Genomic DNA, 27,540 nt, shown 5'->3' with positions numbered 1-27,540 from the left:
CACCATGAGCTATGGCTGAGGTGGAAGTTGAACCCACATCTAAGTTCAAGACTATCAGCTGGAATGCCTTGGCTCTCGAGAGCCGTTTTAGAAAATGAATCAGGATATGCACAGAGTACAGGTCTTTCATCCTGCTTCCTGTGCTTTAGCCACAAAACTCCTGCTGACATACAAAGTCCTTAAGAGATGTTAATACAAGTTCCGTCAAGGCACCCTGAGAATGGTTTAAAGTTTACTGCAAGATTCAACATAACTGAGTCAAACTGCAGCCCTCTAAAAACAAAATCAAACCACCTAATAGTGCAGTGGGGAAATGACTGACTAGCAAGCCAGAGGTTGCCAGTTCGAATCCCCACTGGTATGTTTCCCAGACTATGGGAGACACCTAAATTGGGCAGCAGCAATATAGGAAGATGCTGAAAGGCATCATCTCATACTGCGTGGGAGATGGCAATGGTAAACCCCTCCTGTATTCCACTCAAGACAACCACAGGGCTCTGTGGTCACCAGGAGTCGACACTGACTCAACAGCACACTTTACCTTTACAAACAAAAGCTTGCTGCTGTCTGTCCTGTTCCCATGGAGAACAATGCTCTTTGCATCTTCCTGAGCCAATAGCAAACTCAAGCATGTTTAAGATAAAGGATAATGAGGAACAATAAGGAATAATAGTTCAATTAATATAGTCCTTTGTATTCTTCAAGGCACATTGGGACACTCCATATGGGTCAATTCATACCTTAAGAGATCATCAAAGGAGCCACTTTCACCTGCCCAGTCACATTTGTAAACAGAAGGTCAGGATGAAATGGTTGCTTCCAATGTAGACACCACTTGATCCTGGTTAATACAGGCACTGAAAGCACCCGTGTCATTCTCCCAACCCACATGGTCCCTATATTCAGACACAACTGGACCAACCAGAATCAGCTCCCGCACTGCTTCAGTAACCTATAAACTTACCCTTGTGGGCATTCACCTTCCCTCTTGTACAGGTGCCCTATACAAGCCTCACTGAACTGAATGGAGTCTACACAGCAGCACTGATTGCCAACCAGTGCTTTAGACATCAGCACCCTCTAATACCGACAAGTCTCACAGAAGCATCCTGTTTAAGATGGACTGCAACTGTGCTCCAAAATACAAGGAAATTTTGAAATACCTGGCCATAATCACCAGTGCATTGCCTAGTAAAAACAGGTCATGAGGTACTCTTAAGAGCACCGAACTGGCTGCCAAGCTGGGAGAAACAATAGTAAGACTTATCAAAGAGCCCTAATGTCGTCAGTGGGAGTCTCTCCCTTCCTCATCTGTCAGCACTGTACCAATCATGGAGAGGCAGAGTGGAGGTGGTGCGTGAAAGAACAGCAGCAGTTGGGTTATACACACACACACGAAGAGAAAAACACAGTGTCAACTGATAATGCAAGCGCTTTTAAGGCAGCAGGAGTTCATGTCCCAGATATATGTACAATGTGTATGGGTTGCAGGAAAAGCATGAAATGACCACCCCAGTATCCAATACAAATACAGAGACCACAGCAACAAAAGCAATTCTGGATGATTACGTGGAAAAAGCTGCCCTAACCCATGAAGATTCAGACCTTCCAAGAGGTACGTAGAGGTTACTATTTGTAATAAAGTCACCGTAAGGAAAGAAGGAGCATCTTTCTCGATACATGTGCAAATATGTCCCTGCTGTAACCCCAACTCATTTAGATTGCAGTTTCCAATATGCCGTTAGGTTTACAAAACACTTTAGCTTGCTGCTTTCCCACCCAACATAACAAAAGCAGTGGGGCTAATAGCTTTGGACAGAGATTAACTGGAAGAAGTGAAAGCATATGTGGGAAGCGAGAAAGGCAATTATTTTATCTACAGGAAAAGCAACCTCCTTCATTAAAGAAGCCGCATAGGGTGCCGTCCAGGATGCCAGGAAAAAGAACGGCAGCGTTTGCACCACCTACCCTGCTTACTTCATGCTACAGGAAGATGTAGAAGGAAAGAGGTAACAGCCTTCAAGCAGGGTTTAGGAAACTGTGTCACTAGCTCCACAAACCTTAGCAAAGATGCCTGGGAAGGGTCTAGTGGCCCTGCCCCCCTGTGGAATCATGGGAGGCCAGAGAACCTCTAACCGATTCAGACACCCTGAAATGCAATCCAGGTCAGGTCCCCAAACCAGTTATGCAGAAGTCCCGTTTCCTCTGAAGAGCACAGCCACCCTTCTCAAGTCTGGTCCTTTGGTCTAATCGCTTTCCTCTGGGATTTTGCAGAGGACACAACCTTCTAAAAGGTCTCCCCACGCCCCCACCCCTGCAAAGAGATGCAGTTTTTTGGTAGAGATATTGCAGGAGGCTCCTGGGAAGTGTCTGCCCTGCTCCTATGGACAACCATGCTATTTGCATCTTCCTGAGCCAACAGCAAACTCAAGCATGCTTAAGGATAATGAGAAACAATAAGGAGTAATAATTCAATGAACGATTGAACTATTGTTCCTTATTGGGACTCCCCTGGATGTTCTTGGAAACCAACATCCTTGGGTCACTTTCTGTGGACCTGCCATGTGACCATCCCTATGCCCCTAGACTCCCAAGAAGAAACCTAGAGAGAAACCTTGGGACTGGGTCATTGCCTGCATGGCTGCCCACAGACCAACTTCTACATCTGACTCTCTGGGAACCCCACTGTTCCCCTCTATTAGATGGGGGCATGCATAGTGCCACAGACCTTGGTGCCACACAGGCACCCTGCTGCCTCTCCTTGGCCTTCCTTTAGCAAAAGATTTATGAGGGACTCCAAATCTTCTCCGGGGTGGGAAAATCACCCCTTTTGGAATCATGTACAAAACAGCAAATACATACAGGTAACCAATGGCTCTTTCTCCTCCATCCTTTATTTTCTCCATCTCTCTCCACCCAGCACCCTGCCCATATTCCAGCATCTTCCAACCATAAGACCAATTCCCCTTCCCTCCTTATTTAGTGCCTTGGAGCTGTCTTCACTCTCCATGTAACTGTGACAGTACCAAGGTTGCCAGATACCAGCATTTGCACTATGCCTCTGCTTTACCATTACACTTCTGTTTCAAAAGCCTCATCTTTGACTCTCTTGCTCCCTTTGGGGCAGCCTAACATTAGCATTTGCCTGTGTCCAAATGCAATCCGCTTATGCAAACTTGCAAATTTGGTTTTCATGCCTATTTCAGCAGTTCTAAAAAGCATACACAGGTGGATACTATATGTGTGCGTTAGCAAGAGTAGTAACGGACAGGCTACAAGGACTGGGACTGCTGAACAGCTTTTTGCAACCTAGGTGAAGAACAGCCTTTAAGTGAGATTTATCTTCTTTATCTTAAAAAGCAGCCAGACTTTTAACACTGCAAACAAGCCTGCCTTGTAGGTCTCCCTTATCATAGCCTCTCATTGTCTCCTAACAGAGACTTGTCAAGGCACACACACAAGACTAGACTCTAAAGACTTTTTATGGAAGCTAAACATCTAACTGCTTCTTAAAGGTCTTGTTAACAATCCCCAGGAAAGAACCTGCTGTCGATAAGCTCTCCTTCAGCCTTAAACTCAAAGTTTCTCCTGAAAACGTAGATGAGAGCCTCCAGGTTACGGAGCCTACCTACCTTCCACCAATCTTCTAGGTCAAGAAAGGCTTTAAGACTGGCCTAAGTGAACCTTGTGTTCACTGTCAGACAGGGGAAAACTGCAGAAACCACGGCTGCTTCCTCAAACAAGTCTGTCCTCAGCGGCTATGACTATATCTTGTTTTGTATCAACAGCAGATGAGTTGGTAAAACCATTTCTGAACGGCTCCACTTCAGCCTTCAGGAGTAGAGGTCAGCACGCATGAATATTGCACCCACTTCACACAGAAAATGAGGATGGCAAGGAGAAGATTAAGAGAGAGCCATCTCCCCACTATGTCATTTTCAATAATGAGGGAGTCTCTCCTTTTCATAAGAGAGAGCTTTCAGTGGTGCAATTCTCATGCCTGAAGTGGTACATTCCAGAAACCATTTTACCATCTCACCTGCTGTGTGTGCAGACCAGGCCTTTTCAAACCAGCAGATCACCTGCCAACACAAAACCGATGCTTTCAAAAGATGGCCACAGCTGCAGAGCACAACTGGTTGGTGTGGGAAGCAGCAGCAACACCTCCTGCTCCTTTTTTCCTTTGCAAAGATGCAGGCAACAAGGCAGGAAACTTCTTCTGCCCTGGGAGACAACACTGAAGATCGTGGGAGTGAGGAGTCTTCCACCCATAGTTTCAATCAGCTGGTGGAAGGGCTCATTTGAGGGACTGCATGAATGTTCTTCTACTCAATCTTGGGCGATGCTACCGACACACTAAATCAGATTCCCTTAAAGATTTCTCTAAACATTTTTAGCCCATGTCTCCCTGTGCTCGAAGCGACTTACAGTCCATTTTTTAAAATGTAATTTTTTATCTGTGTCAACGTGCTTAAAAATGACAAATGGGGAGCAATGAGAGATGTGAAGTCGAAACAGACAGATTTGCACAACCAAGTGCAAGGAAGGTGCAAAAAATACAAACAGAGTAGAATATAGCAACCACCTACTCAGAAGAGTATGTATCAAATCAAGAAGTCAAATACCTGCTGCCGTTCCACCGACATCATTGTGGGAGTGATGCTTACAGAGCGGGTAGCGTCCATGCTGTTTTTGGTCAGTGCTAGAGGTTGATCCATGGTTAAGCTTGGGATTGAGGCATACATGTGATTAGCATGGAGGCTCATTGTTGGTGCAGCGGCCCGTTCTATTGGACTCCGACTTCTTTCTCTGTGCTCTTTTCGGTAATCCCCATTGGCCGTCTTCATTCTAAGAGAAAAACAGGCCATTAGTTCAAGCTTACATATTTATTCAGGGAGCACATATTTGAGCGTGCCTTCTGTTCCTCTGTTGCCTGTAATCAAGCACAGGGGCACACACACAAATCCACCAGATGAACAGGCACTTCCGTACACAATTTTATTAAACACCAGAGATATTTGCTAGCCAAATTTATTTACCTGGAGAAACGTATAGAAAGAAAGAATCAGTTCTCCATATCTTGTTCATCCAACATCTCCATGATAGCACTCATCTTTAAAGATCTGGTTTATGCTCTTATGCTATCCACAGATACTGTCTCATATGACCGTATTTGATGTCTCATTACATCAGTCTTGTAATTAACACACAAAAAAAGTCTTCATGCAACATTTCATACCTGCCTATATTGGGGGTAGAGGAAGGGTGTTCTTGATCATCTTGTTGATGGTGAGAAGGTGAACTTTAAAACAACACCACTTTAAAAACAAAAACTGCAGGGGACCAGCAGCAACTTCGGAAGTGCTTCAAGTGCTGTACTGCTGGCTTCTCCTGTACCCTTCCCACTATGCCTATATAGGAATGTCCTATGGTACCAGTCATGCAGATCAGCAAACACACCCACAAAAGGGGTGCCAGAGCAATGAGTGACACAGAGAGAGAGAGCAAGAGCGTAAACACACAACTGTGCCAGAGTAACAGTGAACAGTGAACTGGACTAGTGCCTAGTAGTAAAGAGTTTCAAGTCCGGATGTAAGCCAGCTTCTTCCATATATTGTACAGATTTTTCCAGTACTATAAAGTCATGTGGGAGCTAATTTCAGCAGGTCTGCTTAATATCAACAAAAATGCAGCTTCCCCCCACCCCAATTACTACTAATTATATGTTGTCATTGCCTTTAAATTGAAAGCATGTTTTGTTTATAAAGCATTAGTGCAACTGGTACACAATCTTTGTAAACACAGATAATTCCTTCAAGCACTGGCTATAAAAAACGTTTGTAATTTGCTGACTATAACACAGAGAACTCCATGTCCAAGCAAAAATAATTGATTATCAAAATCACAGTACTGTATTTCAAAAAAAGAGAGAGAGGGATAAAAAATGCAACACTCCTATAATAAAATCAGGCTTCATTCCTCTTCCTCTCAAAAATATATAAGCTGAAGCCATCCAATAAGGTTTGTCAATAATTGTGCATCTTATTGCAGAGTGACTTGCATGGATGTGGCTGTCATGTGAAGGCATTCAAAGAATGAAAAGTACGAGGAAAATCTGGCTGTTTGCACATCAACCAGAAGACTCATGGCAACAAGCTACATGAGTAACTGCTAGAGCCCCCAAAGCTGGGTATTTTTAAAAAGCTGTTTCTTGGTGCCCTAGAATAGCAGCAGTGAAATCTTCAACCTTTAGGGAGGCTTTGCCACATCAACTTGCTTGCCAAGGACTGGACATTGCAAAAGACGATCAGCAGTGATGGGGAAACTTGTGTGCCACTGATAATCCTTTCATTAAGGATCCTGATAAACTAGGAACAGGTTTCCCTGTCACTCCCCCAAATCCTCTTCCTCCTGAATTTTGAATGAATAGTCATCATCACTTGTATAGTGCTTTTGAGTGTCCAAAGCACTTCACATGTATAATCTTGTTGTAATCCTTATAACCCTGTAAAGGGAGTATCGTTACCTCCAGTTTGCAGAGGCAGCTTGCCTCAGCCTCAGGTATTTATAGTGAAATTCAAATTAGGAGCTTCCCAATTCATAGCTCAGTCTCTTCTATCACTTGCTTAAAAAAAAATGCACTGAATCAGTTCCATGTTCAAGCAAGCAAGGGTTCTAGGTATGTTGCAGGTAACCCCAGCCAGATCATAGAGGGCAATACACCAATTGAATGGCTGCCATAGGTGCAAACAGAAACTTCTCCATGATCTGGAATGCTGAGAGAAGAGCTGACCAGTGAAGAGCTTCCATTCCTCAAGGCCAGGATTTTCAACCTTTCTTTGTACCCCTTCTGTCTCAAAGCTCAAGTTCAGGTACTCCACAGAGATTTTACAAAGTATACAGCACACATACACGCACAAGTGTTATGAGACACACTCCCTACCATCACTGGATCACAGATAAGATTACGTTACTCATGATAACTCCTACTGAAAAGACAAGTAAACTTTCCCCACTAGATTCAATAGACCTCAACATAAGTACATTAGACTGTATATAAGCCACTGACTGTAGGAGCTTGTCTCATAACTAACATTTTAAATTTGTATGTTTGTGAAAATATATATGTACAAAAGTCATGGAAAATAAAATTATATGCAAGCAGCCAAGAACTGTAAAGCACACAAGTGAATCTTTCCAGCAAACAAAAACACACCTATATCTTCCTTCCTCCTGTCACACTGACACCTCATGGCCAGGGCTCCACAGCTTTGGCCTGGTTGCGTCCCTCCCTTCTCCTCCTCCTCCTGATTGGCTAGCTAGGTACTTACAGACACATTTCCCTGGCTACTGAGCCTGTCAGTCAGGCTGAGGGAGGGGTGGGCTGAGCCTGAGCACCTAGCCAGCCAATCACGAAGACAGAGGGATACTGTCCGACACTCCTCCCCTCCCGCAAAAGATTTATTGACTTGAAACTGGGCCATTATGATACCTGGGGTTAACCCCATGTACTTTTTATGTCTCCATTTGGTATGACCATCATCTGGTTTTTAATCTATGTTTCCATATACTTTTTTTGTCTTCATTTTATACTTATATGACTATCACTTTATATTTGTTACTTTCCTTTTAGAATTCTTTTTAATGATACCTTCTATGATTTTTTAGTTACTTTCTCTTTTCATATATAATCAACCTTATATTTCATGCTGATCCATGACCGTAATAAAGATGGATTTGATATGATACCTGGGGAGGCTGGCGGCGGGAGGAGGAACCTCTGGAGGATAGACAGATGGACACACACACTCCATGGGTTTGGTTTTTTTTTTTTGTTTAAATTGGACAACTGGGACTCCCAAACCAACCGGGGGCGTTCAGCTTGATTTCAAGCTGAACCAGGGCAGGTTTGGCTCGAGGCCAACTCGATGTCAAGCCCTCAAACCAGGCCTGTGCGATGTCAAACCAGTTTGAATGCGAACTGGTTCACACATCCCTATGAGCCAGCAGCAGCTTCAGGTGGACCTCTCCAAAGGACATTCAGTGGCAGGGTTCATGTATCTAAGGTTGTTCCTTTAGATACCCCGGGCCTAAGCTGTTAAGGGCTGTATAAGTAATTGTCAGCATTTTGTATTTTGCACAGAAACATATATGCGACCGATGTTATGGTTTTAAAGCAGGAGTAATATGGTGTCTCCAAGTCACCCCAAAGACTGATTTCAAATTAGCTGGAGTTTCTGAATGACAATACAATGGCATCCCTGTGTTGAGCACATGACAATAGTCCAGCCTAGAGGTTACCAGCACATGCGCCACTGCTTTAAGGTCATTCTCTTCCAGGTGCAGCAGATGAATCAGCCAAAGCAGATGAAAAGCACATCTGGTTGGTACCTCAAGTCTGAGGTACCAGAGAGAGGCATGAGTCCAGGAGTGCTCCCAAGCAGTGTACCTGTTCCTTCTGGAAGAGCATAACCCCATCCAGATCAGAGATATCTAGCCCCTATTGTGAGTTACAACCATCCCCCACAATAAGCACCTCCACTGTGTTTGGATTCAGCTTCACTAAAGATATAAAGTCTTCTGCAGGCACGGTATGGCAACGGACACTTCTAGCTGCCAGGAAGCAGTCATGGAGAAAGGGGAACTGTGCTGCTAGTGGTTTCAGAAAGGTAAAGCGGCTGTTAGTTCAAATCCCCGCCAATGTTCTTCTCAGACTGTGCCTAGTAAATACATTTGTAGTCACCTGTATTGGGTAGCAGCGATATAGGGAGGTGCTGAAAGGCATCATCTCATACTGCGTGGGAGGAGGCACTGCTAAACCCCTCCTGTATTCTACCAAGAAAGTCACATGGACTGTGATTGCTAGGAGTCAATAACGACTCAACGGCACAATAATCAAAGGTATGTCCTACAGCCTCTCTTACACTAAAGCTTCACATGATTTTATAGGGAGCTATATTCATTGCTTGGAAAATGGAAGCATGTGTGTATACTCAAGAGCTCTGTGGCTTTGCTGATCCGTAAACAGGCACTGCTAGCTGACAATAGCAGCATTCTGGAGAAACAAACCAGAGAGGTTTTACCCTGAGATAATGCAACTGTAGGAGGAGATTTTTCAGCTAATGGCTGCCTGCTATATTTATATTTTAAAAGGGTACTTCTCCATTGCATCTTTGCCCTGGCATGCCTCTTCGGTAACCCAATATCTTAACACAAAGCGAAGGTCAAAAACTAATAATTAAGTAGGCAAAAATTTCCTCTATTACCATCTTAAGATCTGAAACTTACAACTATGACCTCACTCTGACTTTTTATTGTATATATGTATATCTATATAAAGTTGTGCCGTCGAGTTGGTGTCAACTCCTGGCGCTCACGGAGTCCTGTGGTTTTCTTTGGTAGAGTACAGGAGGGGTTTACCATTGCCTCCTCCTACGCAGTATGAGATGATGCCTTTCAGCACCTTCCTATATTGCTGCTGCCCAATATACCAGCGGGGATTTGAACCAGCAACGTCTTGCTCCCTAGGCAAGTTATTTCCCGCTGTGCCATAGGTGGCACATATTTTCTCTCTCTCTCTCACACACACACACACACGTTGAGAAAGAGTTCTGTGGAATACACACACACTGAATTGTGACCACTGGTCAGTCCTAATAAAGATAATGCCTACATATTGAGCTTTGCTTTGTTGCCTTCTAGTAAGTAAGCATTTGACTTGCCTCCTAACATACATGCCACTTTAGTAACCCTATGGGTAACATCCACACTTTCAGTTAGTCTTGGACCAGGACTCCTTGCTTCAGACTAAATGTCTGAAGAGAAGCTGTAGATGCTACCCACTGAATTGTGTTACAAGTTACCAACATGAGACCTGGTTTTAAACTCTCGAAAGCAATGATAGCTTTAGGTATGATTTTATACATGAACACATTGTAATGAAGCACTTGGTCTCCAACACTTGTACACAGTCTGTGTATATAAAACACTAGAAAACTCAGCACACATACTGATGCCGCTCAAATCTTTTATTTCTCTGTTTTAAAACCAGACATTGTTTTCCATGATTCTCCCTAGTGAATCATAACCCAGGCTTCAGTGCTTACCAAAGCATCATGTGCTTAGATGGATGACATACCAAAACCACACACATCCTGACTGTTAGAACCAAACTGCAGCAGATTTTCATCTTTCTCTGTTAATTGAGAGCAATGTTTTGAGCCCATGCATTTAAAAGGTTCAAGCAGTGCTTATGACACATTGTCCTTAAACGATTCTTGTGTTGTAGAGCTGTTAATGCTGCCTTTCTGGTTTTTTGGAACACAGCTATGGGTAATTCACACCCATCTTGGAGAAACAGACTCACTCTGCCAACTGTTTAAGGGGAAAGGAAGGAGAGAAAGAGAGAGCGAGCGGGGCCCAGAAAAGGGTCTGTTCCCTTACACTCATTTTTAGAGCACAGCTCTTTAGAGAGGATCTGACAAAAAGTTAACATCCATCCCAGTGTCTTTTTAGCAGAAATAAAACTTCTATTGAAGTAGTCCAGATTTTAGCGCAATTTTACAATTAACACCATACACACAGAGTCTGGTGCTAAAATAACCAACCAAACAAAACTCTAGTCCATTCTTCTAACTTAGGGACATGATCTAAGTACCTAGTTCAACATGGGACATGGAAATGGGGAGCGGGGGGGGGGGGGACTGGAAAGCTTGACTGCTTGGTCACCTGAAACCCAAAGATGACTAGGCAAGTAGTTATTTGCAAGCCTGTATTAATTGTTTTGATGCACTCAGAGTCTGTCCCAATGTACATATTTAACACACAATGGCTCAATTCAGTTAGCGTTAGTCACGACTAAATCTCACTGAAAGCAAGACTGAAGTAATGTAGTGGCACCATCTATTCTAACACCTCAGGACTTTTATCATCTCATTTTCACTGCATGTGTAGTTCCAGTAAGACTTAATTGTAAGATGCTTATAGAAATTGTTCTTTACATAATCTATAAACACACACATTTATTACCCTTAATTTAAAATTTTTAGATTGTGAGCCTTTTGGGGACAGGCATCCATCTTATTTATTTATTATTTCTCTGTGTAAACCGCCCTGAGCCATTTTTGGAAGGGCAGTCTAGAAATCAAATAAATAAATAAAATAAGTGAAAGACCCATAGTCCTTTTTCACTCATTTCCTTGCCCCATGATTTCCTTCCCAATTCCCAACTTCATTCTCTCCCCCATATTCAAGGGCTAATCATTTTAAAGGTCTGCAATGAAAGCCAATTTATTTTTCCTGTCATCTGTAAGATAAATTGTAAATGTCAATTACATGTTGCATTCATTTTCTGGAAACTAAATAAATTTAAGTAGACATTATTAATTGTTCTAAAAGTTTTAATGAGGAAATTGAAACTTTGTTCAATTTCCCCAGTGCAAAATGAAATAAACAATCCCTATAGAGTCAAGTCACAGCTAAGTGTATTTCTACTTCACAAAAAGTGCATGCAAAAATGTAGTTTCAGGAGTGCCGTGTGTGACCAAGTTAGTGGCAAAATAACTTTTAACAATGTACTGTGGCTGGCAAAAGTTCTACTTCTTTGCCCATTGAGTCATGTTTATAAAGAGACAAGCAGGTGGTTAGCTTTCATATGCAGCCTCAGGCTGAGTATGCTGCTCAATAAAGGCATCCAGAATTTTCAAGTGCCAGCCAGAACCTTATTCAGCAGTCAATTAAATGATACTTTTCCAGAATAAAGTGTTGAACATCCTAGCCTGCCAGACAAAATGGGTTTCCCTAGCTTGAATTTCATTCTGGTGCGAGCTTAATGGTCAAAGTTCTTAAAGAGTCATGAGTAAAGCTAACCTGAATCAATACAGAAAAGGAAGTTTCAGGAGACACACAGGGTTTTTTTTAAGCCAACTGGAAATCCTCCTTGCTGACTCTGTCCAGAAGCATCAACCGCTTGCATAGGCAGCCATTTTATTATCCTGCACCATTCTAATATAAGTAGTGAAAATACTGTATGAGGAAATGAGTAATCCAGTTACCAGTTAATGCTACCAAAGCAATTTAACTCTACGTAATACAAGACCTACATAAGGTCAGTGAGCTATTGCGTCTTAGTCAATGTTTATAGTGATAATCCTAGGCAGTACATGCACATGCATGCCCCCACATAACCAAAGAAATAATTTTGTAAATTCCATAAGAAAAATGTATTTAAAGGCTACTGAGAACTATCCATAGCCAGGCCTGCACAACGTAAGGCCTGGGGGCTCGATCCGGCCCGTGGGGACTTTTCTGCTGGCCCTGGGGTGGCCCAAGGTTTTGCTGAGGTGAGGTGCAAAGTGCTGCCTTGCCCCATGGCCCTGGTGGGGGTCAGGCCCCTTTCAAAATCAATTGCTGCAAACTTTGAAAGTGCACAAAGGGCTGGGAGGGAAAAGGTTGCTCTCAGCCTCTCCTCTCCTCATGCTGCGGATAACTAACAATTGCTTTCATAAATATTTTTATTGAGTAATAATTGTTTTCATGTATATTTAATAATTAATGCTTGTGTAATCATTAACACGCTGAACACTTTACCTTGGCCCAAGGTCATTGTTGGTTCTCAAATACCCGCCAGGGGTATTTGAGATATGCAACCCGATCCATACCTTTAGAAAAATCGAGATGGCAGTCAAGAGAAAAATGACCTTTCATGGAAAAGATGTGTTAACTTGGTCACACTAGGCTATTCTAACACAAGATAATTTTCATCTACATAATCATTACATGCTGTGCTTATCAAGTTTCTTAAATGGACATTTTAAGACCTGCATCGGTTACAAATAAGCATTCATTGTGGGACACAACTATTATTTTGCTAGTCAAACTATAATCCATTGAATTGTGCCAGAATGAATCTCATAAACAGTATGAATCAGAGCCATTATGCTGGGCAAAAGCTATTAAAGATTACCTTGATGAGCAGAGAGAGTAATTACACAAAGACTGGCAGAGGGAAACATTGCAATGTTCCAGGTCACAAAACTATCTATATAAGTAAGGAACACAAATACCTACATTGAAGTACTTTAGATCAGAATTCATGTCAACATGGAGCTAAACTGGGCAAACCTGAACAAATTGCCTTGTGCAAGATACTATGATGTACCAATGGCATTTGCTATGCTATCAAGTGCTCCTTGGGTGTCTGAGAACAGAAATTCCAGACAATGTAAAGCGAAGTGACTAAGCCAATATCCACCAAGTTGGAAATACATAGCAATAGTTTCGCTATAGGCAAAATCAGTGGGTAGGAACTGTTATTCTTCTACATAACAAGGATGACTAGACACAAAAGTTCTCATAAGAACTCATCTGAGGTTGTAGTTCAACCTAAAGCAATTATCAGAGCATCTGTTCCCACACCAGTAATGTACAGAGATTAGAGATTTCTTGTGATTAACCTCTTCCATTTTTAAAAAAGTTTGTATTAATTACATCATAAAAACGAACAGAAGCAAGCACAACCTCTGTAACAAAGAAAACTTCACATATGGATTTACATTGTAATTCAGTTTATCATCCCAATAAACAAAACCAAATCTATCACCTCATTGGGATGGTTCAGACATCACATGGAACCATGGTTAAATATTTGTTCCACAGTGACCCTGAGCCTTGGGAGCTCACATTCCTCTCACTCTTGCCTGCACCAGTCTTTGAACAAATTTCCTTACAATTGCAGCTACACACAAACCAAGATTGGTTGATCCCACCTCAACTGATCAATGCTGGTTTATTCTAACAAGTTTCCTCAATTAAATCTAGATCTGAAACCCACTGCAAACTTTAGGTTTATTTCAAGGAAGTTGGTTATAATAAATGAAAATCATTTGTCACTTCAATTTTTATTATTTTTTTAACAGTAATATCCATAACAATCATAATAGACATAGATGAACTTCCCGCACACCTCTCTTCGTGAACATAAACTATACAGTTTACCCTTGCTATAGTATTAGTACAAAACACAAATTTAAACCTTAAAATAAAAAATAAAAAACCATTAATCTACCCAACCTGGCACAATCCAAAGTGAAATTCTACTGAGCCTTACATAGGCAGGGACAAGAGAGAATACGTTCCAGGGTTGTTGCGCAGAATCAAGATTTAACCATGGTCCTACATGACATCTGGACCACCCCCAATGCCTTCTCCCTACAGAACACATTTGTTAGTTTATTTTAGATATATAAGCATTATCCCATATCCTGAAAAAATAGCTCTGATGATGAAGAGATGGAGAAAACTTGTTTTCTGCCAATATCCTGTAATTGGCATTTTTTTTGCAAAGTGTATTCAAAGATTCACTTTTTCTATGCATTCTCAGAGTATGTTTCTATCAAAGAAAAGTATTTAATTTGTTTATATACAAACAATTATCCCCAAAGAGGCCACCCAGCTCCAAATCCAGTAGTTGTCTCAAACACAAATGTATAACTGAATAACTACAGCAACTCCATGCTAAGTCTTCCTTCATTTTGCTAAATCCATTCCAAAGTCCATCCTGAAAGCCTAAGGTGAAACAGAAAAGGTTTGCAAGAGGGCCTAACTTTCAATTTATTGTTGAAGCATTTTCTTCCATAACAGAATCTAAACATACTGGACTAATGGATTTTTTTTTTTAAAAAAGACACCTTGAGAAAGGTATCTTAAGTCATTGGACTGGCTTAAAGTCATATTTTCAAAACCAATGGGTTATAATTGTACCACAGATGTACTAGAAAGTTGCAGTCAAGTTAAATTTTAGTGATACTATCTCCAAATAGAACATATAATTATCTGCCAGTGCATCTTGCTAGGCTTAAATCACAAATAATGTATAAATAGGCACTCTTCTGGTAGCCTGTTGCAAGAAAGAATTACCTCCATGAAATGAGAAAAGAAAGCTTTTGTAAACGAGAAAGCCAGACGTGCCACAAATAGGTATATGTGGTCTAGCAGACCAGTAATTTTTTAAAGTTACGTGCAACTCTTGCTTCAGTCCTTTAAACATTTGAGCCCTATTCACACATTATGTTCACTCATATAATCTGCACACTGTATGCAGGTACAGATCTGTACATAGGGACGATTATTCACATATATACTGGTACAGCAATACACTTCCTACATGTATGCATTTCAGGGGGCCTGCAGCCAGGTTCAGTTTGAAAATGACCACAGATACAGTCATTCACACAAAAGCATGCACACAGACATCTGAACATAGGTACACCAATATCTGGATATGGCTGTAGGGCATTTTGAATGGCTTAAATCACAAAACTCTGATGTTAGCTCTGGCAGTTTTCCTTCTGCCTAGACTTTGGGAAAGTTGTGTATGGATAACTGTAATATACCGTATTTTACTGAGTATAAGACGCACTTTTTTCCTTGAAAAACAACCGCCCAAATTCAGGTGCATCTTGTACTCCGGGGAGAAGTTGGACTTGTCGGGAAAGAGAGGGGGGGAGGAGGAGGAGGAGGAGGAGGAAGGGCAAGCAGGGAGGATTCGCTTCCCACCTCCCTTCCTCTCTCGCTCAGGCCTGCCAGGAGCGTCCTAGCCAGCCCGCCCGCCGCCCCCTTCCCCAGGCTCTCTCCGGTTGCCGCTCCGATGCTTCTGCAGTGAGGGAGGCTGCTGCCCGCCGACGGCTGCAATGAACAACAACCAGCGGCGGCCGCCGCCGCGGGTCACCAACGTGGGCTTGCTGCTGCTCACCCCGCAAGAGAACGAAAGCAAGAGGACAGAGCGGGGCACGGTGGAAGGGCTTGGAGGGGAGATGGAGGCGAGGGAAGATGGAGGCGAGAGGAGAAGGAAAGCTCAGAGAAGGAAAGCTCAGAAGGAAAGCTCAGAGAAGGAAAACCCAGAGGGAAAGCTCAGAGAAGGAAAACTCTCAAAAACTGGATTAAATTTAAGGTGCGTCGTATAGTCCGTAAAATACGGTAATTAAGATGTACCCAAATCTAGGGATGTGCACGAACTGGTATGGAGGCCATGTTAGAGGCCTCCGAACCAGTTCAGAATTCAGGCGGGAGGGTCTAGCGCCTCCGTCGCTGCTGTGTGATGAGTGCGGCGCACACATGCATGGCAGCAACTCCCCCTTTTTTTCGGGCAACGACGGGGCCAGGGGCGGCAGGGAGGAACGCTGCCGCTCCTAAAACTTTGTTCTGGAGTTGAGCGCTGGAAGGGGGAAAGCGGCAGGAGGGGTAAGTACTATCCCCCCACCCTTAAAGCTAGACACTCCCCAGTGCCGGACCGTGCCTCCGTAGTTCCGTACACATCCCTACCCAAATCCCACTCTCTGCAAGCGTGTGATATGTTATTCTTCTATTCACTGAAATAGAATACAATCTCTTAGGGTCCTCTGTTTGCACAACAACTATTTGATACCAAAGTCACTGGAAAATCTTAAAACAGCTTATATCCTACAGAGAAACAAGTCACTACAAATAAATGTTTTGGTATATAAAAAAGACTTCATACAATTCATATCATCATAGCAAAACATCCTTTGTATATTAGCAAACATACAAATCAGGGTTTTTTGCCTCCATACCTAGTGGTGATACACAATAAGTCAGCTTTATCAGTACATCTGTAACTTGAGAAATGAATAATAAGCAAGAGATAACTCCTTTTTTGCTAGAAGTAATGAAAGGTAATTTGAGAGTCATACCCTCTCTGAGCTGAATTCAAACCAAGTCTGAACAATAGAATTTGTGGAGTGGAATGTCTATGCATTTTCAGTGTTGTCTCCTAGTAAAATGAAGAGCTAGCCTCTATAAATTTAAAAGTTGTGCTGTCGAGTTGGTGTCGACTCCGGGTGACCACAGAGCCATGTAGTTTTCTTTGGTAGAATACAGGAAGGGTTTACCATTGCCTCCTCCCACGCAGTATGAGATGATGCCTTTCAGCATCTTCCTATATTGCTGCTGCCCGATTTAGGTGTCTCCCATAGTCTGGGAAACATACCAGCAGGGATTCGAACAGGCAACCTCTTGCTCCCTAGGCAAGTTAGGGAGCTGCACCATTAGTTGGCTCTATACTAGCACCATTTTCAGGAAAAGCTCTTCCTATTCTATGCAGATATACTCAAATAGCTGCTAACTGGGCAAAGCAGCACCTTTCTACTGGTGGTTCTCTTATATTTAGAAGCTGCCCCTATTGAACCCAGCACAATAGCCCTTCCCATGGCTATTTCTGGTACCTCTCTTGGTTTTTGTTTAAGATTGTGAGCCCCTTTGGGACAGGGAACCTTTTTGTCCCTTCATTTATCTTCTACATAAGCCAGTTTGTGAACATTTTGTTGAAATGATGAATATAAATATAAAAGTATTTTAAAGTAAATAAGTCAGAACTAAAATAAATAACTAAACAGAAGGAAATAAAAAGTAAATAAGGTTTAAATAAAAGTAAATAAGACAGAAAATGACATTGCCCTATGCGAGAAAACTATTTTGTCACCTCCCATCCCCCCCCCCTTTTTTTAATAAGATCAGAACACTGTCAAAGCCAGCACAGAAGCATCCGTTTAACTGAACCTAGATGCTTACTGGTAAGTAGCTCAAACTATGCCTGTGAAGTGGCTGCTGGGCCTTATAGCCAGCCTTACATAGCACACATATGCTGGAACTGTTCTTCCCATGCCTGAAGGCTGCCAGCAAAGGAGAGCATCCAGAGTACATTCAAAATATCTTGCCTTTGCCACAGAACAAACAAGTCCAGTCCACATACATCTGTAAGTTTAAAGCAGGGGTTACCAACTTTGGGTGCCCAGATGTTACTGGCCTGAACTACATCTGGAGACTGTTGTGGCTGGGGAGATGGGAGCTGTGGTTCATTAACATCTGGGCACCCAAGGTTGAGGATCTCTGGTTTAGGGTTTTGGTCTCTGGGTCAGATGACATGGTTTTTAGCAGGCTTGGAATCCACATTCTACATATAAACTATGGTTGTTCTAAATTAGGGAAATAATATAACTCACTGTTATGCACAAAAACTGAACCCTGGATAATAGAGGCTGATTATTCACAATCCAAAGCAATATGAGGGACCAAGACACTTTTGAGAGGTTCCTTCACTTGGGTTTCTGAGCACCAAGTAGTTTCATGTTCATTTCTAAGCCCAATAGTTAAACAGGGCAAGAATCTTGGTTATATGTGGGCACAAGTTTTCGTTATGGTACAACTTGCCTATTATTGGCCCAAAAGGAGTCAAGCATATTAAGTGTTCCTGATTTCCCTGCCCTGCACTCTTTACATCTTTGTCAAATATGTATAATCACAATACAAAGTATATCTACAGCTTTCACCCAATTAAGGTGATCAATGCTCACATAGAAAAACTTTCTATTACAAAGTGCATAAACTGACACATTATTTACGCAGTCGAAACCAGGAGTCACAACCCTTCCCACTCAATGCATCATGGGGTTGAGGCACTGCCTCAGAGAGCAGTGCCCCTGACAAATTAATTTTTTTAAAAAATCAAAGACCAAACACAATAGGAGAGGAAGTCTGAGGATACATTGAGAATCGGCATCTGGGGCAAAAAAACCAAACAAAGCCCCCTGTAGCTTATGAGCAGGAGGGAGCATTTGATCTCTGCCCAAGTAATAATTTGGGGACAGGGGCCTTTGCAGCTGCCCATTCCATCAACTCTAGTATTCAGGAAAACTGGGAGACAGCAAATGCATTCTCCCTGCTTGCATGACCCGGATGCCCTGTACAACTGGAAAGGAAATAGCTAACAAAGAAGCAAAAGTATTACCCATCAAAATTCATAATGTTGATATGTGTGATACTTGAGGTATTGCAAGATATACCGTGTTTCCCCGAAAGTAAGACCTACCCCGAAAGTAAGACCTAGCAGTAATTTCTGATGTGCCACTAATATAAGCCCTCCCCCGAAAATAAGACCTACCCGAAAATAAGACCTACCCGAAAATAAGACCTAGGCGGGAGTTGAAAATTGGGGCACTACCTCGGAGTAAGTTTTTCTGTGCTTGCCTGCCATGGCGGGGGAGGTGTGTGCAAAATAAGACCTACCCGAAAATAAGCCCTAGTGCATTTTTTGGGCCTAAAATTAATATAAGACACTGTCTTATTTTCGGGGAAACACGGTATTTATCCAGGCAGATGTTTGCCTGAGGTTATGTACCAACCATATTCCATTATTAAGCACCTCTGGAGACTTAATCCACTATCGCTTACGAGCTGTAGGACTTTGGCTGGCATCGACACTTCGTTTTTGAGGTTGAAAGGTGGCCATTCTATCCTCATCTCCATTCCATCCTTACCTACAGAACACTATTAAATAACACAGTGAGTAATTGTACTGACATGCCCCGATTCTAGCTGTACCTACGGCTTAGAAATGGAAAGAAGACCGCCCATTTCCCCAGCACTTCAGGATCCTGCAGTTTGCTGGCCTGCATTAGAAGAGTGCCTTCACCATTGCAATTCGGGAACTTCCCAAAACAGACATCCACCATCAACATTCATGGTTTAGGGGGCGCTGTAACAAATGATGCAGATAGGTTTGCTCTAACCTATAATTCTCATGATTTTGAGCAAGACTTAAGAAGCTACACAAAAGTCAAATGCTAAACAGAAGTCATACTTTGCCTACCTCCTGGGGTTATAATTAATCACATACAACTCCCTGTATCTATGGCAGGAAAGTCAGCTGCCTTCTGAATGATGGGAAGAAGGAAAAAGACATACATGGAATTCAGTTCTGTACATAATTTGGCATTCAGCCACAAAGGCAAAGCAACTGCAGGTTTTGAATATAAATATGAATATAGAACTACAACATTTCCCAGCAAATGCTAATTTTTGGTGTGTTCTTATAAACCAGTTTGTACAACAAATTAATTTAACAACAAAACCCTGGTCACTGCATAAAGTTCAAGTAAAGTGTGGGAACAAAGCAGAAAATCTGAAATGACAGCTCAGTTTCTTCTGCATCATAAATCTGTGTATCCACAGTTAATTCTACAATGTGGCAGCTAGAAAGAGCAGAAGAATTCAGTAAAATTCCCACTAAGGAAAGTGGTCAAAGAGCTGAAATCAGGAACTTCAATCACAAGAACTTTAAAAAAAAAAAAGATTTCTCTTGCAATTTTCTTTCAAGGATCAACACTAAATTAAAATGAGTTACACTTACTTTCTCCCCCCTCCCCCCTCAACTGATGCTTGGAAGAAATCATCTCCTGCAAGAGCCACTACAAACACTCACTATTTCTTATAACTCCTATGAAAAAAACAAAACAAAAACAAACATGTGTTCACTCTAATGTATGAAGTGTACTTCTGGGATGGGTGTATGTTGCATTGGAAAGCTGGATGCCCAGTTAGTGCACACACACACACACACACACACACACACACACACCCCTCTTCATAGAGATTAATTATATGTAGGAAACATAATGTGTGGACATTTAATGGACAACCACACAACTCACCCTAGCTGTAAAAATGCACAATTACATCTTGCAAGCTGTCACACCACCACCACCACCACGACAACAACCTTATTTTGCCACCTGAGCCTGGCTGCTCCTGATTGGGGGGGGGGGGACATCTGTGTAACATTACATTTGCAATAGGAGGTTTACTGTTTAGCGATAGTCACAGGCAATGTCTTCGTCTTCTGAGGGTGTAGCAAAGTATTAGCAACATGAATCTGATGCATATTTGGGAAGAAAATCACTACTGCCTTTCCAGAGCAGAGCTACTGATCCACTCGTACACTTCTCTGCTCAGCACTTACAGTTTAAATTAATTGCAGCTGAAAATATGGCGTTGCCATCTGGTTTGAAAAAGCAAGGATCAGGGAATAAAATGAAAGCTCTCCCCCCTCCCCGTTCTGTACTAACCTCACTTTAATCATTGCCAAAGAGCATGAAGACAGCCCTGCGTCCTCCCACAAGAAAGCCTTGGGCCTCACAAAACTTGGCAAGCACTCTCCTGCTCAGAAAGCTCAGCAGGCAGAAACCCTGTCAGAATAAGAGTCCTTCCTCCCCAAAAGGCTGTACAGTATTAGGAAAGAGCAAGGGTGTGTGGATTTCTTCTACACTTGTTGTACACTGGTTTTGCGGACGCCTTGGATCACTACCGAGCAAAGGTGCTCCATGTTTTTCTATGGTGTGCCCCCTAAGACACCAAAATGAGAGAGGAAAATGTACTTTGAGTATCCCCATGGAGACAAATTAGTTGATGCATAAGAGATCAAAAGAAAGGGAAAGAGAAGAAAACTATGGCGATCCAAAGCATGTTTAAAGATCCCCGAGGCAGTAGAAGGGGAGCAAAAATACATGGCTGTTTGCGTGCCACACATACCACTATTATGTTAATCAGTGTAACAGTTGGGAGATCACACTGTGGTTCACGTTACACAGAGTAGGGAGCAGCAAGCTGGCACTCTGCCTAGGATTGCCATGTGGCCTTTTTTTTTTTTTTTTTTTGTCCAGTCAGGTGTTGGTGAGGTTTTTTGTTTATTTCTTGAATGCTTGCTGCCATTGGTGATCTGTTAGTCTTAACAGGCTCAACAAATTGTGGGCTTTTGTAAAACTATTGGCCTGATGGCATTCCTTATGTAAGGTTGTCTGTCTGCTTCTAGCGTGACAACTCCTATGAACATTAAGATATCACAATGAAATCTGGTGTACCCATTCAGGCCACAATTGTATATTTCCAATTCAACACAGTGTCACAGACTAGCTGTGCATGCCCCAGATTTCGAAGAAGATATTCAAACCCTGAAGATATGCGGTTACTAGGAGAACATATCAGATGTTATGGTTTATCCATTTTATTGTGAACAAAACAAGGAAGAAAAATACAGGAAAACCTCGGTATTCACAAGGGTTTCATTCCCACCTAGTGCCACAGATATCAAAACCATGAATACCAAGAAACTGGGGCAATGGCATTGTGGGGGTTGGATTCCTAAGGAGGGAAATGGCCAAATAACATGTACTTTGTGGGTCCCCAGCAGTCCTGCAGTGCCCCCCCCAGAGTAAAAAAATTGGCCAAAAACCACACACACACACCTTTTTTTTTTTTTTTCAAAATGAGCCACAAAATGTCTCTTTCCCACAAAATGTCAAGGTAATTTCCAGCCACCCCCGACCCGTAGATACACGGGTTTAACCCTTCCCCTCCCCACCACTGGATTTTTAACCACATATTGTATACTGAGATCAGGTGTCTATTACCCGACTGTGGATATGCAAATCCGTGGATTTGCAGTCCGCAAATATCTAAGTTCTCCTGTATACCAAGTGCCTGTTACACTTATTCAGATATATGTTTATCTTACAAATACAGCTTCTACCATGTTCCTAACCCTATCTAACCAAAGGCTCTAATCCACTCTCCTCCCAAATCCCAAGACATAAATCACCAAACAGCCCCAAAATCCCAACAGTAATTTTTCCAAATCTTCCACCCTCCAAGCATTCTCCATCCTGACTTCAAGATCCCATGCACCAAACAATTCACCTCCCGCCCCACATCCAGAGTAGCCTCAGACCAAGGTTTAATTGCAACAGAGCCCATAAACCAATTTTCAAGGAGTAGAGAAAATGCAAACACAGTGCTGTGAGATATATCCTTGAAAGTAGATTTGAAATTTAGGGAACATTTTCTGAAAATATTTCTTGAAGCAAGAAACTCAGCACAATTACTATTTTGAAGAGGATAGCGGAGAGTGAGGTCTCTCAGACACTGTACCCTATTAGTGCTGGCAAATACTAGGCAATAACTAGTTTCTTCCTCTTGAGGAGATGACAGTCCCAACTATACCTCTCAACTCAATCAACAAAGAAAGATATGTCAAAGCCAGGTATGCGTTCAGGTCCACAACAGCAACTGCTCACTGAAATTCTGAGAATTATACAATAGCACAAATGCCAGTGGGCAATAGATTTGTGTAGCATAGCTGTTCAGTAAAGAGCAGGGAGTCAAACCATTACAAACGTGAGTTCCAGTTCAGACATTAATTTTCAGTAACCAATTCAGACACATTGAACTGGTTTAGATGTACTTCATGCAGAACATCAAACTTTTTGCTTGTAATGCAACTCGACAATAGATATTTAATTCAAGAAAAAATATTTGTAAATCTGTTTATTTTTTTCCATTTTAAAGGTTTTTACAAACAAGACACATTCAGCATTATTAAAAAACAAACAAATAGGAAAGTACCATGTTTTGAGTAAATAGTAAAATGGCAGCAAGGAGCAATTGCAGAGCCAAGTAAACACAAGAATCTTCTTCTTCAGTTCAAGCAGAATTGTCCACCGCGTTGGACAACAGCGTTGGAATGGGCAAACTAAAGCATAATCAGTCCTAGGGCTGCCTACTAGGATTCCCATCATTCCCAATGGGAATGCCATCACTACTGCATTTACACACTTGGAAGTAAATGAGTGGGCATGCTTTACAGTTCCTCGGAAGCAGTGAGCTCACCTGTCACTTGGATCAGTGGCTCACTGAACAGCATGGAGGCCGGGATATTTACTTTGTATAGCTGGTTGTGTTTACTGAGGTAACACACTCCTAACCTTCTCGTGTGGCGAACTCTAAATGGAAAAATGCGTAAACAGCCACTAAGCTCCACAGTTGAGCACTCTTTCCAATCCCTGAAAAATGTAGGATTTTAGGATCTGTGACTGCCCCCCACCCTTTGACAGTTGTGCCCAGGAATGATCTCAGATGAATGTGGCAACTCTACTGCCTACCAGTCTCTCTTACTTCTCTTCCCTTCCTTTTCAGCGGGCTCACTGGAAAATAGTTTCTCCAAATACACCTGGAGCAGAGAAGAGCCCTCACCTCTCCTCAGGACAACCTCCCCAAGTGTCCAACTATTGAACCAGGAGCTTTTTCACACAGGATTTTTAGCTCACATCTCCTCTGGAATGAGGTTCTGTGTTCACACATTGGCCAGATTTACCCCAAAGTCCCTACGAAATATTAGGGAGCACTTCACACACAATTCGGGTTTTTCATTGCACATTAGTTACAGCCCAATATATATCCAGGGTTAAGAAATCCACTTTTTGCGTCATTTTTTGCAGGCAATTTCAAACTCCCAGTAAACCCGTGGTAAAGCCTGCTGTCTGAAAATGCTCCAGTTATCACTTTTAGTGTTTAGGGGTTCAGTTCCAGTTCAGATTCAAAGCAACTAAGATGTTTGGTTCAGATAAAGCTCTGGTTCACTGAAAAGCCATTGGATTTGGGCTGGTTTGACTAATTCGTAGGGAGTAAGCTATCAAGATGCAAATCCCTAGCTCAAAGCTCGTCTTAACTATAAACTACTCTCCATCAGGGTCAATCCCTGCATCAGTTAATATGGGGATTATTCCAACTAATTATGTACATACTGAGTCAAAGTTAGCATTATGATTGTTACCTGTGATGAACTGGGGGAAGCTCTTACTTTTCCCTGGGATCCACCCTCAATAAAGGGATGCTCCGATCCCATTTTAAGAATGCACCACTCCTGCAAGATAGGCAGCCACTTATTGATTACCGGTCCAGAATTACTAAGCAGACTCAAACATGGCTTCAACAAATTCTAGAACTGTCCGGCTTGAGAACTCCCTGAAACAGCATAGTCAGAGTCTACAAAGCCCAATACTAAACCAACAGTAAAGTTTCAAGGGTGACCTCTATATAGAACTGCATTCAGTAATGTGATTAATATGCATTAGCATGTGAGGAAGAATTTTACAAGTACACCACTGGGACCTCTTAAATCAGACTGAAGCCACTCCAAAATATTTACGTTTTATTTTACTTTATTTTAAAGGAAGAGTAGCACATAATAAGGAAATTGTGGGGGGAAAGGGAGACACAGACATAATGAGATGCACAGAAGAAAACACAAAACAGGATCAGACTAACAGTGAGTTTACACCTTACTTCAGCAGTTGGGGGGAAAACATTCTGGGCATCTGACTGAAGGAATGTGACTCCTGACAGCATCTCCCTTTGTACACCAGCCTGGAGGACAAGAATTGGTGGCAATTTTTCTTAGGCCAGACACAGATATTTAGAAGAACTGAAGAGGGAAATGGATCTCTGCTTTTCCCAGTGATGGGCAGGTCCTAAGGTCAATGAGAAGGTTTGTCCCATCTCTGATGTGGCCTATGTCACGGGCCAATCTGAATTTAGGGACTTCCCTCCAAAGGTATATTCCTCCTCCAAAATGGATTTTGACTGCCCTGACTAAAGCTAGATCTAGACTGGACTGGTTCTCCTTTGTGAAAAAGGAATTAAAATTGTACCTGAATTGTGAATCCACATAATAGACAAGGGGATGGGTTTTATTCAGTGGCCTCCACAGGAGGGCAGAAATTCTAGCCCTAAGCTGTCATGTAGAGCTCTTGAGCTGACTCTGAAATCAGGGGTTTGCCAAACTTCCAAAGCACCTTTCCCCATCTCAGAAATTATACAGTGGGGAATAGAATTCGAATGTCTTGATGCTACTGCAATGCAGAACTTTACATCAGGACAAGCTACTGCTTTGGGCATTCTATTTTATAGGAAAGTGGTATAAATGTTTCTTAAATAATCAAATAAAATAGAGAACCCGACAGCAGTTGTTCTTGATGTACATGTTGGAACTGATATACACAATAAAGCCATTTAAGCATCACTTCCTAATACATGATATGAAGAAGGGCTTTTTGGTAGCAACCACAACTAGTACGGTATGCAATAAGGTAATATGTATCATGTGTTTTGAGACAGAGGAAGACACTACGGAAATACCAGAACGATTATTAACCTTTTTTAGTCAGTTTTTAACTATTTAGTCAGCTTTTAAGTAGTCAGTTCACTACTTAACTAGTCTGTATTCTTTTAAAGCCAAGAATGGAAGCCCATTCATAAATGAAAGTATTAATGTGTAATCAGGCGGCTTTCAGTCAAGGAAGGCTCAGTGTTGGTTGCATTTCTGAAAACAATTTTCTGTCAACACATGCAGTGCATATATCTTAAATATGGTTTCCAAATTGCCTGCCTGCATTGAAATAAAAATTGTTTTCTTCTTTCAGTAACCTGGACTCAAAGGTGATGCTACACAAACAGAAGGCACCTTTCCTTATGCAAAGGGGGGAGGATCAATCCAATTTCCAGCCATTTTCTTTCTGCTGAAACCCACAAATAACATATCCTCCTGTTCTAGAGGATATCTCCATTCTCAGGAGCAGATTTATGGGGTGGGGAGTGCAGAAAGTTGCACAAGGAAGGAGGAGGAAGGAAAGTGCCATTTGAACAGAAACTAGGAACCAAGTTGGGCGGGTGGGGGGGGCGTGTTTGTTTAAACACCTTTCTGTACTAATAATCTGGCCAGAGCAGAAAGGGCTACTGCAGTCACCTCCAACCATTGGCTTTCACCCTGCATACATGTTGCACCTTGCGGGTAAGGAATCCTTCAGAATCGCATTCCATTAGGCAGAAGGGGCTGCAGCTAGAAGAGAGAACTGAGAGCTACGCTCATTTTTTCATAGAAACCCTTTGGGCACACCGGCCTTTTTCTTTTTTAATATAAAAACTATTTTTCAAGTAAACAAAGAAAAAATAGGAAAACCTCATGTCAATATTATCAAGCAGCAGATAAACACAAAGGAGGTACTAATTCACAAAGGAGAAAATGTATCCTTAAATATACCAATCTAATAACTTAAGGAAAGAAACACTAACCCATTTGAGAACCAATCACAAAAGACATACTAAAAACTATGCAAAAAAGGTGGTTCTTTAATTTTAACTGATCAAAAACTGTTTTTCCACTGATACATTTTTTTTTTAAAATCCAGCTTTGTACTCTGCTAGTTGCATCTTTTTCATGTTTTAGCATAGACATCTGCAGGCTTAAAGCCTCTCCTCATATGTTTTCAGACAGAGTGATAAAGAGGTGGCAAAAAAGATTTTTAAAAGAGAGTAATCATTGTCAAGTACTGAACCCCAAGTATCTTAATTGGCTTAAAGATTCAAGGAATGATCCCAAACAACTTGTGCAACCTTTTAACAGAAAGAATTCAACTTCTGAGCGAGTGTGAACACTTGGCAGTTTTAGACAAAAATAATGCCAGCCTGGGGGTGGGGTGGGGTGGGGGTGGAAAACTGTGACAGATTACAGTATAAAAGAAAACGAAAGGATATTGTCAGGTCCATCATGGGGGGTGGGGGGCCTTACTCATCCAGAGGTAAACATAAGGTTTTATTCCAAATCCCAACTTTACAGTCATTGTCTATAGCAACCGTGTCCATAACATTCTAATACTCAAGAGTACAACTTTCTAGTAAATGGTACATCTGTCAAACTGCAGGAAACATCTGGGAAAATGGTTGAACAAAGAGTAGAAAGTTTTAGAACTCTGTTCACTGTAAGCTTATGGATCAAATCAAGAGTAGATGCTTTTTAAAGGGGTTGAATTTTCCCTTGGCTTTGGTCCTGATATGCCACAATAGGCTTCAATGATGCAT

The 27,540-nt window shown here is 41.9% G+C and overlaps 1 protein-coding gene across 9 annotated transcripts in view; it reads right to left on the bottom strand.

The window, feature by feature from the left end:
- Window positions 1-27,540, bottom strand: part of VGLL4 (vestigial like family member 4) — a 160,887-nt gene that overhangs the window by 10,771 nt on the left and 122,576 nt on the right. For 8 of the 9 annotated variants that reach the window (XM_053299031.1, XM_053299029.1, XM_053299030.1 and 5 more), the window contains one exon: window positions 4,626-4,848. In XM_053299031.1, coding sequence (XP_053155006.1) covers window positions 4,626-4,848 — 223 coding nt within the window. Of the gene's footprint in view, window positions 1-4,625; window positions 4,849-20,918; window positions 21,014-27,540 lie in introns of those variants that run through there. The other variant, XM_053299035.1, reaches the window with a different exon arrangement.

This window comes from Hemicordylus capensis, chromosome 2 (genome assembly GCF_027244095.1).
Source record: "Hemicordylus capensis ecotype Gifberg chromosome 2, rHemCap1.1.pri, whole genome shotgun sequence".
NCBI classification, from domain to species: Eukaryota; Metazoa; Chordata; class Lepidosauria; order Squamata; family Cordylidae; genus Hemicordylus; species Hemicordylus capensis.
The sequence above is the reverse complement of the archived record's forward strand: the minus strand, read 5'-3'. Positions and strand labels throughout refer to the sequence as shown.